The sequence below is a fragment of the Tupaia chinensis genome, unplaced genomic scaffold, assembly GCF_000334495.1.
Source record: "Tupaia chinensis unplaced genomic scaffold, TupChi_1.0 Scaffold000376_1, whole genome shotgun sequence".
Taxonomy (NCBI): Eukaryota; Metazoa; Chordata; class Mammalia; order Scandentia; family Tupaiidae; genus Tupaia; species Tupaia belangeri.
The window spans coordinates 48,625-62,216 of NW_006159874.1; the positions used below are offsets into that span (position 1 = coordinate 48,625).

Below are 13,592 nucleotides of genomic sequence, written 5' to 3' on the forward strand. Positions count from 1 at the left end.
TAATAGTCAAGATATGGTATTAATAAAATATCACAGACAAATGGATTAAAAAAAAAACTGTTAGTGGGCCAGCAGGTGTGGAGATTGGGGTGCTGGTCTCCCACATAACTGACCATGTTTTTAGTCCCAGACATGACTGCTAGCTTTCTCACTTTCTCTCTCTGTATCTGCCTCTCTCTGATGAGTATATGTGCCCTATAACAAATTAAATAATAATTGAATTAAATTAAGAACTATTTTTTAAAACCTCTTGTATATGTATAAAATATAATAATATTAAACCTTTAATAAAAGATAAATGTATTATTTCAGCCTCATAGTCTAATGGTTAAGAGATCAGGGGTTCTCATGTCTGACCATGGTTGGAATCTTATTGCTGATGGATTAAGAAACACACTATGTATATGTATGTGTGCATCCCCCAAACCCTGACAGAATGGAGAAATGGAGAAAGGATTAAAACATGACCATGTTCCTATAAGGAGTGTATCTATATCCTTTAGTCTATGGTGAGGTTGTGTACCCTAAAAGTAGCAGAAAAAAATTTTGTTATTTTAATAACAGGAATGAACTTGGAGGACATTATGCTGATTGAAATAATTCAGGTACAGAGAGACATACACCACATCATCTCACATATAAGTAGAGTGTTAAAAACTTAAATTTATAGAAACAGAAAGTAAAATGGCAGATACTACAAACTGAGGGTAGCCAGGTTTTAGAAAGAATACAAGTTAGGCAATAGGAACAGATTATAAGGCTCTAATATACATCATGATAATGCAATTAGTTACATTATGTTGTATACCTAAAAGAATTCTATGAGAGTAGATATTGTGTTCTCACCTCAAAAACATAAGTTGTGAGGTAGTACATATGTTGTTTTTAAAGAATTATTATTATTTTATTTTTAATTTTGACTAGAGAGAGAAAAAGAGAGAAAGGGAAAATGATAAAGGAAATAACCAGGTCTGGGCTTTGAGTGGTGGTCAGCTATGTGGGAGTCCAGCACCTTGATCAATACACAACCTGCCAGCACTGGCAGCATATGTTAAATAGTTCCATTTAGCCATTCCCCAAAGTTGACTTCAATCAAAACATCTTCCTGTATATAATAAATTTTTAAAAATAAAAAATAGAAATACAAAAATGAATGAAGAAATAATTCAAGAAAATGTTATCAAGAATAATTTCTATAAAGAATGGCAGAAGAAGAAAATATGACAAGAGGTAAATGCTGGGTCAAGAATAAAATTTTTTTGTTATTATTACCTATCAAACCATGAAATGAGTACCTGGTACATGAATTAGCAATGGACAGAACACAAAATACTATGCTGAAGGATATGTGGATTAATTTTGTGGATGAGTGGAGTTTAAAAATAATGCCATCTTCTCTAGAAATTAAACTACTCCTTTGTAAATCATAAGGGTCATTTCTTCCAAGATGGAATTGCAGACCTGAGAGTGATGTTGGATGTATCAATGAAATGACTTCTGTGCACTAGTGAGGAAGCCATTGATGACTGACATTATTCCTTACTCTACTTGCTAAGGGATAAGACAGAATTAGAATATTGTGGGATCATTAAAATTTTATTTATTTTTTAAAAATTATTTATTTTATGTTATATATTACTATGTTTCTATTTGCTATAGAACATATGTGCTCAGCAGAGAGAGAGAAAACAACACATCAGGTTGAGACTCAAACTGTGCTAAGCTATATGGATGTCAAGAACCTTAACCACACACCTCCTGCTGGCCCCTATTTATTAATTTATTTAGAAAAAAAATTGTAATAGGGCATGTATGATCACCAGAGAGCCACAGAGACAGAGAGTGAGAAACATCCCCAGGATGGATGATCACACCACAGGCCCTTCTCCTTCATTCTCCTCTCAAGATTTTGGGCATGCACACATACAAGACTGGTGTGAGATTTAAGCTGCTGGGTCCAGTACTTGAACCACAGTTGGCCATGTGGGTGTCCAGTACCTAACCATTATGACACTTGTGGGTCCAACTTGTGTGAATTTTGACACCATTAAAAAACCCAAATCTTAACAGCAGTCTTGTGATATAGTCATTTTGGCTGCTCTTGGTCACAACATTACAAAGCTTATTGTCTAAGGGTGGAGTTATCCCCAAAGTTTTACTTGGCCATTATGAAATCATAAAGTCTAGGGAATAAAAAAGTTCAAAACATGTTTTACCCAAGTTTTTTTTTTTTTTTTTTCTTCTTTTTACCGAAATGGTGGACGACAGGTGCAGAGCCCCAGGGCAGGTAAATTCCCAGAGCTTCTGGATGGGATTTAAGTGAAACAGTTAAAAGACAGGGAAGTCAGAGCTGCTCAGATTAAGAGTGAATCTCAGCAGCACGACTCCTGTGGAAATGCCATTTTTAATGCTTCTAGCTATGCCCCTGTCTTGTCTGTCTGGCAAATGACATGCACTGTACAGACTGACAATCCAGTTCTATCTCCTTCTCAGCTCCCACACATAGGGCTTTTTATCTGTGTTGTGTCAGCTCAGACATGTCATTATCTTTGATTAATGTCTTTCTACTTCTTCAGCCTTTACAAGCAGCATGTGCGATGGAATATATGAGCTGTCTTAGATACCTGAAGCCAAGTGTTTACAAGGATGGAGACCTGATACTGGGTGGATTTTTCCCTTTTTATATCTCAGAAATACAATCTGTACATAAAGGAAGTTTTCTAATAAGGCCAATTCAAGAAGTGGTAAATAATTGGTAAGTTGTTGGTTATATGTATATGAAAATGTGTTTATAACTGTAATAATGTAATTGGTATATATACACGTGTGTATGATTAATCCCACTTGAGAATAAGCAAGTATCACAAAAAAGAGAGATGTGCAGAATTCTGAACTCAGGGTGTTCTGCCTTGTTATCCTTTTATTATCTTTATTTTTCTTATTTTCAAAGTTTCTCCATTTCTTTCAAGAGAGAAGAAAGAAATAAATAGAATTTGTTGTCCACTCCATCATCACTACCACATATTCAGTCTTTGGGAGGCTCAGAATGAGTGAAATTGTTGGGACCTCAGTCCTTTTAGCATCAATACCTGTATACTGAGGCCCACATGCATATTTGAGACACTGACCCCCTGACATGACATTAATGTTAAGGCACTGAATCCGGGTGCTGACTGCTGACTAGGGGAATGTATCATTGTACTTTGTAGAAAAGTCATGGATGTCTAAAGGCCACCATCATATATAAGTAAGGAAGAATGATCACATTGCCATCACTTCTAGATTTTTCTCTCAAGATTTTGAGAATACATACACATGTGTGCAGCAAAATTTTCAAGCTGCCAGACCTGAGGCTTATACCATTGTCATTCATATGGAAATTAAGCACCTTACCCACAATGCCACTGCTGGTCCCTCAATATATTTTAAAGCAGAATAAAGACTGCTTCTTTTAAAGCCTTGAAATATATATGGGAAGTGTGACTGTGAGATTTTAAATTAGTTCAGAAATATTAGATTCAAATCTGAATTTAACAAGGACAAGTAGTTATTTATACCCAAAGAGAAAGGTGGGAGTAATTGGATAAAAAATTACTAAGTGGTAGCATTATACTTAATGAAGATTCTGGCCAAATCCACTTACATGGATTACATGCAAGTATGCACATTGTACCAGGAGAGCTTTCATGTGATTACATTTTAACAATCAGAACCAGTCTGTGGCATTGTGGTTAAGCTGTTGTACTATACCACATGGTCCCAGATTGAGTTGCAGATCCAGCTGTTTGAAATTCACTGTTCATACTCAAGATAGTGACTGGTTTCAGTCTGATTTTAGCTCAGCAAAAGGGAGGCATAAATTCCTCTGAGACTTGGAATGGGGACACAATGAAATTATACCAGGCCAGAGAAAGCAAAGCCACGAAATGCCATTATGCAGAGCTCATCTTCTATCTACCTAAAATGAGATCTAACTCCTAATTTAGCATGGGGGTTAAGGCATACGAGGTTTGAATAAAGTGACCTGAAAATATGCCAAACACATTTGTGCCTGTCTGTTCAATAATCCCAAATACAGAATAAAGGAGAAGGGATTGTGGCATGTCCATCCTCTTTTCCCTCTGACTGTCTCTTTCTCTCTCAGACAATTGTGTGTACAATAAGGCAAAAACCTTTTAGGAAAAAAAATGAAAATTATGAATGTTTAAATTAAAGTTGAAATTTAAGAAATGAAGACCAAAATAATTTCATTGAGAATGGAGAAATAATTAAAGACGTTACATAACAATAATTTCAAAAAAAATAAAAGAGTGAGCTATTTTTAAAAATTTAAAATATAGCTAATATTAGCTAATATTCATTAAAACCTAAGAATTTCCAAGTGGAAAGTGAACAAATATAAAGACCAATTAACTTCAGAGATAAATGTTTTTACAAACTGGTAAAAAGACATGATGCAGTCAATAATTAGCTAGAAGATCTGAATTAAATATCTAATTTTTAACAAAAACAAATTTAATAGCACTTATTTTCAGACAGTTGTTTTAGTAGTGTATAAACTATAGAAAAAGTCACCAAACATCTCTGAAATGTGCTAAATGGTTGAAAAGTTGGCAAGCCATATGCTATTTTTTTAAAATAATTTATTTAATTTTATTTATTACTATTATTTTGTTTTGATTTTACTATAGAGTACATATGCTCATCAGAATGAGAGAGAGAGACAGAGAGAAATTGAGAAAGCAAGTCATCAGGTCTGGGACTTGAATCATAGTCACCCTATTTTCAAAGTCTAGCGCCTTAACCACCATGACCCCTGCTCGCCCCACCAGACGCTATGTTGAGGTTCCAGACATAGGGAAAATATGAAATGCTTTAATACTTGTTTATTGAAGACCCACATAGAAACAAGATGGTATGTGGGATACATTCACTTCTAAAAATGTTATGAAGGTGAGTTTAAGCATGGGGAATGTAACTCATAACTGAGTACTATTCATTCTAGTCATGCCAAGGGAGTATATTAATTTTCCCCTCAAAAAATTATAAGCTATTGGGAACCAGCAGTTAGGATAATGGCTATGTCACTGGACTCCCACATAGTCGACCACGGTTCGTGTCCCAGACCTGGTGGCTTAAAACTCACGCCAGGCATGTGTGCGTGCACGCCCAAGATCCCGAGAGGAGAATGGAGGAGAAGGGATTGCAGCGTGACCATCCCCCCAGGGGGTAATTTCTCGCTTTCTGTCTCTATGTTTCTCTCTGTCTGTCTGGAGAGTGCACGTGCCCTATAGCGAAAACCTCTCCAAAAAAAAAAAAATTATAAGTTATTTCAGATGATAAACATGTTAACTATCTTAGTCCAATTGTTCCATGTTTTATTTTAAAATCCTAAAAGTATTTTGTATTTTATAAGAATACTTATCTTTTGCCTCTATATATACATTTTTGAAATGTATAAAATATGGTGAATGTGTGCACTCCTCATTCATATCCTTAAAAAAAGTTGTTGTCCTCCCCATGCATTAATGATCCTCCTTTAAAATTACCTCTGTTTACATGACAGTGTCTTCATACAGCTAAATGAATCTTCATCTCACTCACAAGGTCCTCAAAACCTTTCTTCATACTTTGGGAACAACTTGCTTATATACAGAGAAAAACATTTCAAGATTTTCTAGGGCCCTGGAAATATCATTCACACCAGCTACTTGTGCCAGTGCAGAAAAATCTCTGAATGGCAGTCTAGGCCTAAACCTGTATGTCTTGTGTCTTGGCTGAAGAGTTTGCCCTAAATCACATGACTTGACTCTATTTTCTAATGTTGCTCCCTCTGTTTAGGTTCACGTGGAAGAACTACCAATATGTATTGGCCTTTTACTTTGCCATTGAGGAGATCAATAAAAGTCCCCATTTGCTACCCAACATTACCTTGGGTTATGTATTCTATGATGCATTTCCCAGTGACAGAAGAACTTTAGAAAATGCTCTGTTTTTGCTCTCTGGAGGGAATCATTTGCTGCCAAACTACAATTGCCAGACATATAAACAACCTGTTGCTATCATTGCAGGAAATATGCCAACATTTTCAGCCCAAGTTGGAACTCTTTTGGAGCTCTACAAAAGTCCACAGGTAAATAGGTTGTCAGGTTGGGGAATGAGAGCTGGATAACATAACCCTCTCACATATGAGCAGAGAAAATACAGAAGCTGGATTTACATAATCCTGGAGCCCCTCAACACCTCTCTTTGTTGTTTGGACACAATTTGCTTAAACAGAGAGAAAAGGTCACAGGGAATTTTTTTAAGTGATGAAATTGCTAAAAGTACAAAGAGGAGAGAGAAAGAAAAAAAGCAGTGGTGGGCCAGCTGGTAACATAGTGGTTAATGAGGCTCAGTTCCTCATGGTTTACTGCATGGTTCAAGTTTGGGGTGGCTTAAAGAACACATTTGTCATGTGTGCTTGTAGGTCTAAAATCCCAAGAATAAAAAAGTTTAGGAGAAGGAATATTGGCTTGACTGTTACTTATGTGTGGTTATTTTTCACTGTCTCTTTGTCTCTGTGGCAAGCATGCATGATTGAATTTTTTCTCTAACAAAAATAAGTAGATGGGGGCCAGCAGTTAGCATAATGGCTATGTCACTGGACTTCCATGTAGTTGACCATGGTTCGAGTCTCAGACCCAGTGGCTTAAACTCACGCTGGGCACATGTGTGTGTATGCCCAAGATCCAGAGAGGAGAACGGAGGAGAAGGAATTGCAGTGTGGCCATCCCCCCTGGTGGGTGATTTCTCACTTCTGTAGCTCTGTCTCTCTCTGTCTTTCTGGCAAGCACACGTGCCCTATAGCAAAAACCTCTTGAAAAAAAATAGTAGAGAAGTAGAATCTCTTAAATTTCATCAAAATTTATGTCCATGACCATTATATTCAACCTCCTCTGATGGGAATAGTGAAGACCAACTTAAATAAGCCTTCTAAACAGTATGCAGCAAATAGAGATATACCTTATCTCAGGAGAGCACAGTAGCAGTGGGCCTTCAGATGTCAATGAGATACAAACATATAAAAACTTTTCCATTCATTATGTCATTGAACAAATAAAGGATATTCCAGCACTGGAGATCCTCTAAATTGGGTATGGCTCAGTTATAGTAGCTGAGGTTTACCAGTTCCCTCTGCCCTTCCTCACATCTATGCAGGTGGATGTCTTCAAAGCACTTCCAGTTATTCCTGACATAACAACCCTACACCTGAGAGATTCTTCAAGGGAAATTATCTAATACAAGTTTCAGGAGATATTACTGGAAAACACTGACTTAGCTTATGAGAATCCTGCTCTGAAAAAAATATATTTAAAATATTAGTGTTTTAAAAAAAATATAGGTTATGCTATGGTGATAAACCACAGAATCAAAAAACCAATACAATATTTTGTTTTCAGAGTTGATATTTTAATCCTTGGTTTCTAGGAAAGGAAGTCTCTGATCCACATGAGCTCAGGATGAGCAAATCACCAACATCTTGTTGCACCATTTTTATAAATATATGCATCCCTCAGTTTCCTCTGTAAATATTAAAACAAGTATTGAACCTTATACTTTTTCTCATATGTTCTGGTCTGGGAGTGATACTGTTATTTGGATTAGTCACATGCCTTATATCAAAAGAAATGGGACTGTACAACAGTCTTCTGATGCTCATAATGACAGAATATTGTCATTTCCACAGCATGCATTCTCTTCACTCAATATCCCATCTATGGTCTTATCAGTTCAAGTACTATCTCCTCCCCATTTAATTGGGACAATCAAAAATTGCACTAAGGCTAAAATTAGGTTATTTCTTTTCTTATTCAGGTCACATATGGTCTTTTTGATCCCATCCTAAGTGATAAAGACCAATTTCCATCAGTTTATCAGATGGCCACAAAGGACAGCTCTCTGACTCATGGAATCATCTGCTTGTTGCTGCATTTTGGCTGGACATGGGTAGCACTCTATGTATCTGATGATATGCAAGGGGAGCAGTTCCTCCAGGATGTAAAGGCAAAAATGATAGAAAAGGGTATCTGTGTGGCCTTTACAGAAAAGCTCCCTCCCACAAAAGGTGTCTTTTTTCCACGTGACTTAATTCTTAGGACGAGGATCAGAGTTTCATCTGCAAATGTATATATAATACATGGTGATGAAGGGAGTGTCTGGAATTTGGGACATGTAAAAGAATTCTATTTAATTTTGGGGAAAGTATGGATCATGAGAAATCTCTACTCCCCACAGTGGAATCATATTTTTACCACTTTTAAGATTCCATACTTTTTCCATGGAAGCCTGTTATTTTCAAACCAAAAAAGAAAAATTCCTGGCTTTAAACAATTTCTCAGGACAGTGAACCCTTCCCAATATCCAGAAGATTTTTACTTCAGTAAACTCTGGGCCCACTTTTTTCTATGCGCACTTGCTGGATCACTATGTGGCAAAATTGGAGACTGCCCACCAAATTCTTCCCTAGAGTTTCTGCAGTCATATTTGGACATAATGACCGTGTCTGACTCCAGCTATTTTATCTATCATGCTGTGCATGTGGTGGCTCAAGTTCTTTATAAGATTCTTTTGCAGAAAATAGAAATGAGATCTCCAGGAGATACAGACCAGCTTATTCTTCCCTGGCAGGTAAACATCATTTGTAAACATTGAGAGTATTTGGAGGTATTTCCTCTTTTTTTATTTTTATTTTTTATTTATTTATTTTTTTTAAGTTTTCTGTCATAGGACACATGCACTCATCAGAGAGTGAAAATGAGAGGGAAAGTGAAACATGACTCCCAATGGGTATGGCCACACCACAATCCCTTCTCCTCCATTCTCCTCCTGTGGTTTTGGGCATACATACATACATACAGGTCTGTGTGTTTTTCAAGCTTCTAGGTCTAGTACTAACACCATGGTCAATTATGAGGAAGTCCACATTCCACCACACCACCTACTGACTAATGAAGGTTTTTTTTTTTTTTTAAAGAGAGATTTTTTTGAGAGTTTTTTGATATAGGGCACGTGTGCTTGCTAGAAATACAGAGACAGAGACATAAAGTGAGAAGTCACCCCCCAGGGGGAAGGCCAAACCACAATCCCTTTTCCTCCATTCTCCTTTTGTGATCTTGGGCACTTAGACACACATGCCCAGGGTGAGTTTAAGCCACTGGGTCTGAGATTCGAGCCATGGTCAACTACATGGGAGTCCAGCGACATAGCCATTATGTTAACTGCTGGTCGAAAGGGAGATTTTTGCTATAGGACATGTGCCCTCACCAGAGAGACAGAGAAGGACAGAGAGACAGAAAATGAGAAATCACCCCCAGGGGAGATGGTGATCCCAAAATCCCTTCTCCTCCATTCTTCTTTTGGGATGTTGGGCATGCACACATACACGTGCCTGGAGTGAGTTTTAGGCCTTCAGGTTTGGGACGCAAACCTTGGTTTACTAAGTGGGAGTCCAGTGACATAACCATTATGCCATCTACTGGTTCCTGACCCCTGGTGGTTTGCTTATCACCCCCAGGGGAGATGGTGATCCCAAAATCCCTTCTCCTCCATTCTTCTTTTGGGATGTTGGGCATGCACACATACACGTGCCTGGAGTGAGTTTTAGGCCTTCAGGTTTGGGACGCAAACCTTGGTTTACTAAGTGGGAGTCCAGTGACATAACCATTATGCCATCTACTGGTTCCTGACCCCTGGTGGTTTGCTTTTGTTCTGTTTTTTGTTTTGTTTTGTTTTGTTTTGTTTTGTTTTGTTTTGTTTTAGCTTTTTCCATAGGGGATGGATACTTGCCAGAGAAGAGAGAGCAAAAAAAAAAAAAAAAAAAAAAAAAAAAAAAAAAAAGCGAGAATTTACCTTCTAGGGAAGATGACCATACTATAATCCCTTCTCTTCTTGGTAGGTTGAGCATGCACACATATGTGCTCAGCATGATTTTCAAGGCACCGAGTCCAAGACTCAAATCACGGTAGGTGATGTGGAAACCCCAGCCATCATAACCACCATACCATATGCTTAGGGTTTTGAGAGAGAGAGAGAGACAGAGAGAGAGAGAGAGAGAGAGGAGAGAGATTTTTGCTATTAGGTGTATGAGCTGGTCAGGCAGAAACAGAAAGTGAGAAATTTTATCCCAGGGGGACTGGTCATGTTGCAATCCTTTTTTTTTTTTCCCCTGTAAGAATCTTGAGCAGGTACACAGATGTGCCCATTTTGTGGTTAAAGCCACCCAGCCAGGATTTGAACTATGGTTGCCTAGCTTGGAGTTCAGCGATATAACTATTATGTCATTCACTGGTCCCAGTTGAGGTTTTATGGTTTTTTTGTTTGTTTGTTTGTTTGTTTTTTAGAAAAAATAAAAAACACAGCATACTATGCATTCTTCTCAAAAATCAAGATAATTAGACAAAATTGAAAAAGTTTTTATGTTTGTTTTCATGCAAAAGTATATGGTTTATGATTATTTCTACTTAGAGAGTTCTGCCACTACAGAATTAGATATTAAGTTATATGGGGTGGTTCCATGGCGTGGTGGTGGATATAGCCAGATTCCACATGGCCAACCTTGCAGCTCAGATTTTGGATCCAGAGATTGAGAAACACACCAAAAATGTGTGTGTCCCTAAACACATATTTGTCAATGGAAGAGAAAGGATTGCTGTATGACCATTCTCATGAAAGTTGCTTTCTTTCTCTGTCTCTCTGGAGAGTACATGCACCCTCTGGCAAATTTTTAAAATAAATTACATTAGTAAAAATATAATGAAATACTGAAAAATGTTCAAGAAAAGAAACTTGACAAAATGTAGATTAAAATTGGTCAAATCAATGTGTTTTTTAGGAATGCATCCAACATCAGAGAATATTGACATAATGACCATATCTATTTTATCCCTAGTGATACAGATTCTATGGCCTAATCCCTCCATGCAATACTTTTGATGAGGAAAAGAATAAGTCCTAAATAATATTATAACATGACTCATGAAAAGATATTTCTTTTAGACTTAACTGTATTTTTATTGTTTGCAAAAATCCTGGAGGAAGGAACGGTGATCTAATTTTAAAATATGAAACCACTTTTGAGACATATAGTCTCAGGGTAGTCTACTTGGTTTCTAAGTACATTTATAATTTAAAATAAACCCTAAATCATGGAACCAAAAACTGTCAGAATGATTAAGGTGCTGTATTTCCACATGGTCAAATGTGGTTCAAATCCTGTACTGGTGGTTTGCTTTCTCACTTTCTCTCTCATTTGCTCTCTGTCTCTTTTTGTTAATTACATAAGCCCTAGAGAAAATCTAAAAATATTGTGATAATACTTAATAAAAAGAATTAATGATTTTAAAAAATGAACACTAAATTCAAAACTTTTGTATGAAACATCTTTATCAAAAAAGGACAAATACATTAGACAAATTTGTTGGCAAAACAAGTAAATACAATATACATACATACAAATAAATACAGAAAGTTTAGTTTCTCTCTGATTTTCACCTGTACTAATAAGAAAGACATTTCAATTACACTTTGAGCAAGTTTGAAGTTGACTCTTGGAAAATTAAGTCATTTTGTCAAGATGGCTATGTAGGTGTAGAGAATATTGGCATGTTACTATTCTAATAATTAAAAGACTGAAAGTACAGTTGCATAAACATCAATAGCTAATTATTTTCTGAAAAATAATGTCATCAATCCAAAAGTTATGGGGCTAACATGGTTTATTAAAAATCTCTTAAGTGTGACAAGCAAATGGTGTGTTATGTCACTAAATACTCAGATGACCAATCATGGCTCTAGTCCTGACTCTGGCAGTTTGATTTCTTACTTTCTCTCTCTTCTCTCTGTTTATCTTTCATGAGCATACATGCCCTATAGCAAATTAAAAATAGTGATAATAGATAAAATTAAATAGATAATTCTTAACAAACAAACAAACAAACAAAAAACAAAACAAAAAAAATACCTACTTTTGTGGGCTGGATCCATGCCCTGGTGAGTAAGGCAGCTGGATATCACATGAGTTGAGTTCAAGTCCCAGAGGCCTAGTCAACATGCGAGACATGAGTGTATGCATGCATGCTCAAAATCCAAAACCGATGGGGAAATTGAGAAGAGATTGCAGACTGACCATTTCCCGTAGGAAGCATTTTCCCTGTTTCCTCTTGCACTATCTCTCTTTTTTTTTTAAATGTGGAAAACACATTTGTACTAGTAAAAACAAAAACAAAAATAGCTCTTTAGAATCTGTAAGTTTTAAATTTATACTTTGTCACAAATTGTTAATTGTATTGTCACATTCAATCACATTTTCACTAAAAGAAGTCCAAAATAAAGACAAAGAATGAAATGTATTTTTCCCTTTTAAAAAGCTTTATTGAGGTGTAAATAGTATACAAAAACTGTACATTTTTAATGTACATATTTGGATAAACATGGAGAAATGCATACCTTTTATACTACCATTATCACTACCAAGAATCCACTTATATACTGCCTTTGTAAAACTTCCTACAAGGGGCCAGCAGGTGGTATGGTGGTAAGGGCACTGGACTCCCACATGTGAGAAATCACGCCCCTAGGAAATGGTCATGATGCAATCACTTCTCCATCTCTCCCTGCATTTGAAATTTTGGGCAGGCACACATATGTGCCCAGTATTACTTTAATCATTAATTTATGTTATTTATTTATTTTTTAAATTTGACAGAGATAGACAGAGAGATAGAAAAAGGGAACATTAGAAAGCAAGCCACCAGGTCCAGGATTTGAAATGCAGCCAGTCATGTGGCAGTCCAGCACCTCACCAACATACCACATTTGGCCCTACCTGGTGTTTTGTAAGCTGCTCATACAGGACTCAAGTTGCCTTCTTGGCCATGTGTGATTGAGACACCTTAACCACGCCACTGTCTGACTCCATCTGTGCACTTTATGAATTACCAAGATTAGACTCCAATTAGTCTAAACAAGATTTTAGTAGTCTGGATTTTATGAGAGTATATGTACAGATCACCCTCTGGCAAACATCCTAGAATTTTTCTGATGAGCTACAACCTCTCCTCCATTGTTTTTAGGATGAAAAAAAACCAGGGCTCATATCACATGAGCCCTGAGCAGGTGACCATTCAAACCAAATTCAACTCCTACAAAGAAGTAAACATTTACTGTGTTTCTATATCAATCAGTTTCTGTCATAGAGTGTGGACACTCAGTATATATTAAGTGGGGACATACACTGTCTCTCCTTAATTGCCTGGCTTGCTTCACTCAGCAGTAAAACTTCCATATTTTCCCACTTTCTGTCAAAAGCCAGGGTCTTGTTTTTTTATGGCTGAGTAGTATTCCATAGGGTATATATACCACAGTTTTTTCAATCCATTTATCTAGAAACACAGTAAATGGATGTGAAAATGATATAGAAACACAGTATATGGATGTAAATACCAGATAATGTGTGTATGAAAGAGTAGGGTCTGAGGAATGACATTTAGATGAAAAATAGAGAGGCAAAGCATTGATGGGACAAAGAACTGTGGTTTTATCTGTTGAAGATA

At 36.7% G+C, this 13,592-nt stretch overlaps 1 protein-coding gene across 1 annotated transcript in view; it reads left to right on the top strand.

The window, feature by feature from the left end:
- The first annotated feature begins 2,254 nt into the window (after positions 1 to 2,254).
- LOC102497138 (vomeronasal type-2 receptor 26) overlaps positions 2,255 to 13,592 on the top strand; it is a 30,737-nt gene continuing 19,399 nt past the window's right edge. Inside the window, exons 1-5 of the mRNA XM_027773799.1 lie at positions 2,255 to 2,287; positions 2,577 to 2,755; positions 5,842 to 6,133; positions 7,837 to 8,166; positions 8,305 to 8,670. Of these exons, the coding sequence (XP_027629600.1) occupies positions 2,255 to 2,287; positions 2,577 to 2,755; positions 5,842 to 6,133; positions 7,837 to 8,166; positions 8,305 to 8,670 (1,200 nt within the window). The remainder of the gene's footprint in view (positions 2,288 to 2,576; positions 2,756 to 5,841; positions 6,134 to 7,836; positions 8,167 to 8,304; positions 8,671 to 13,592) is intronic.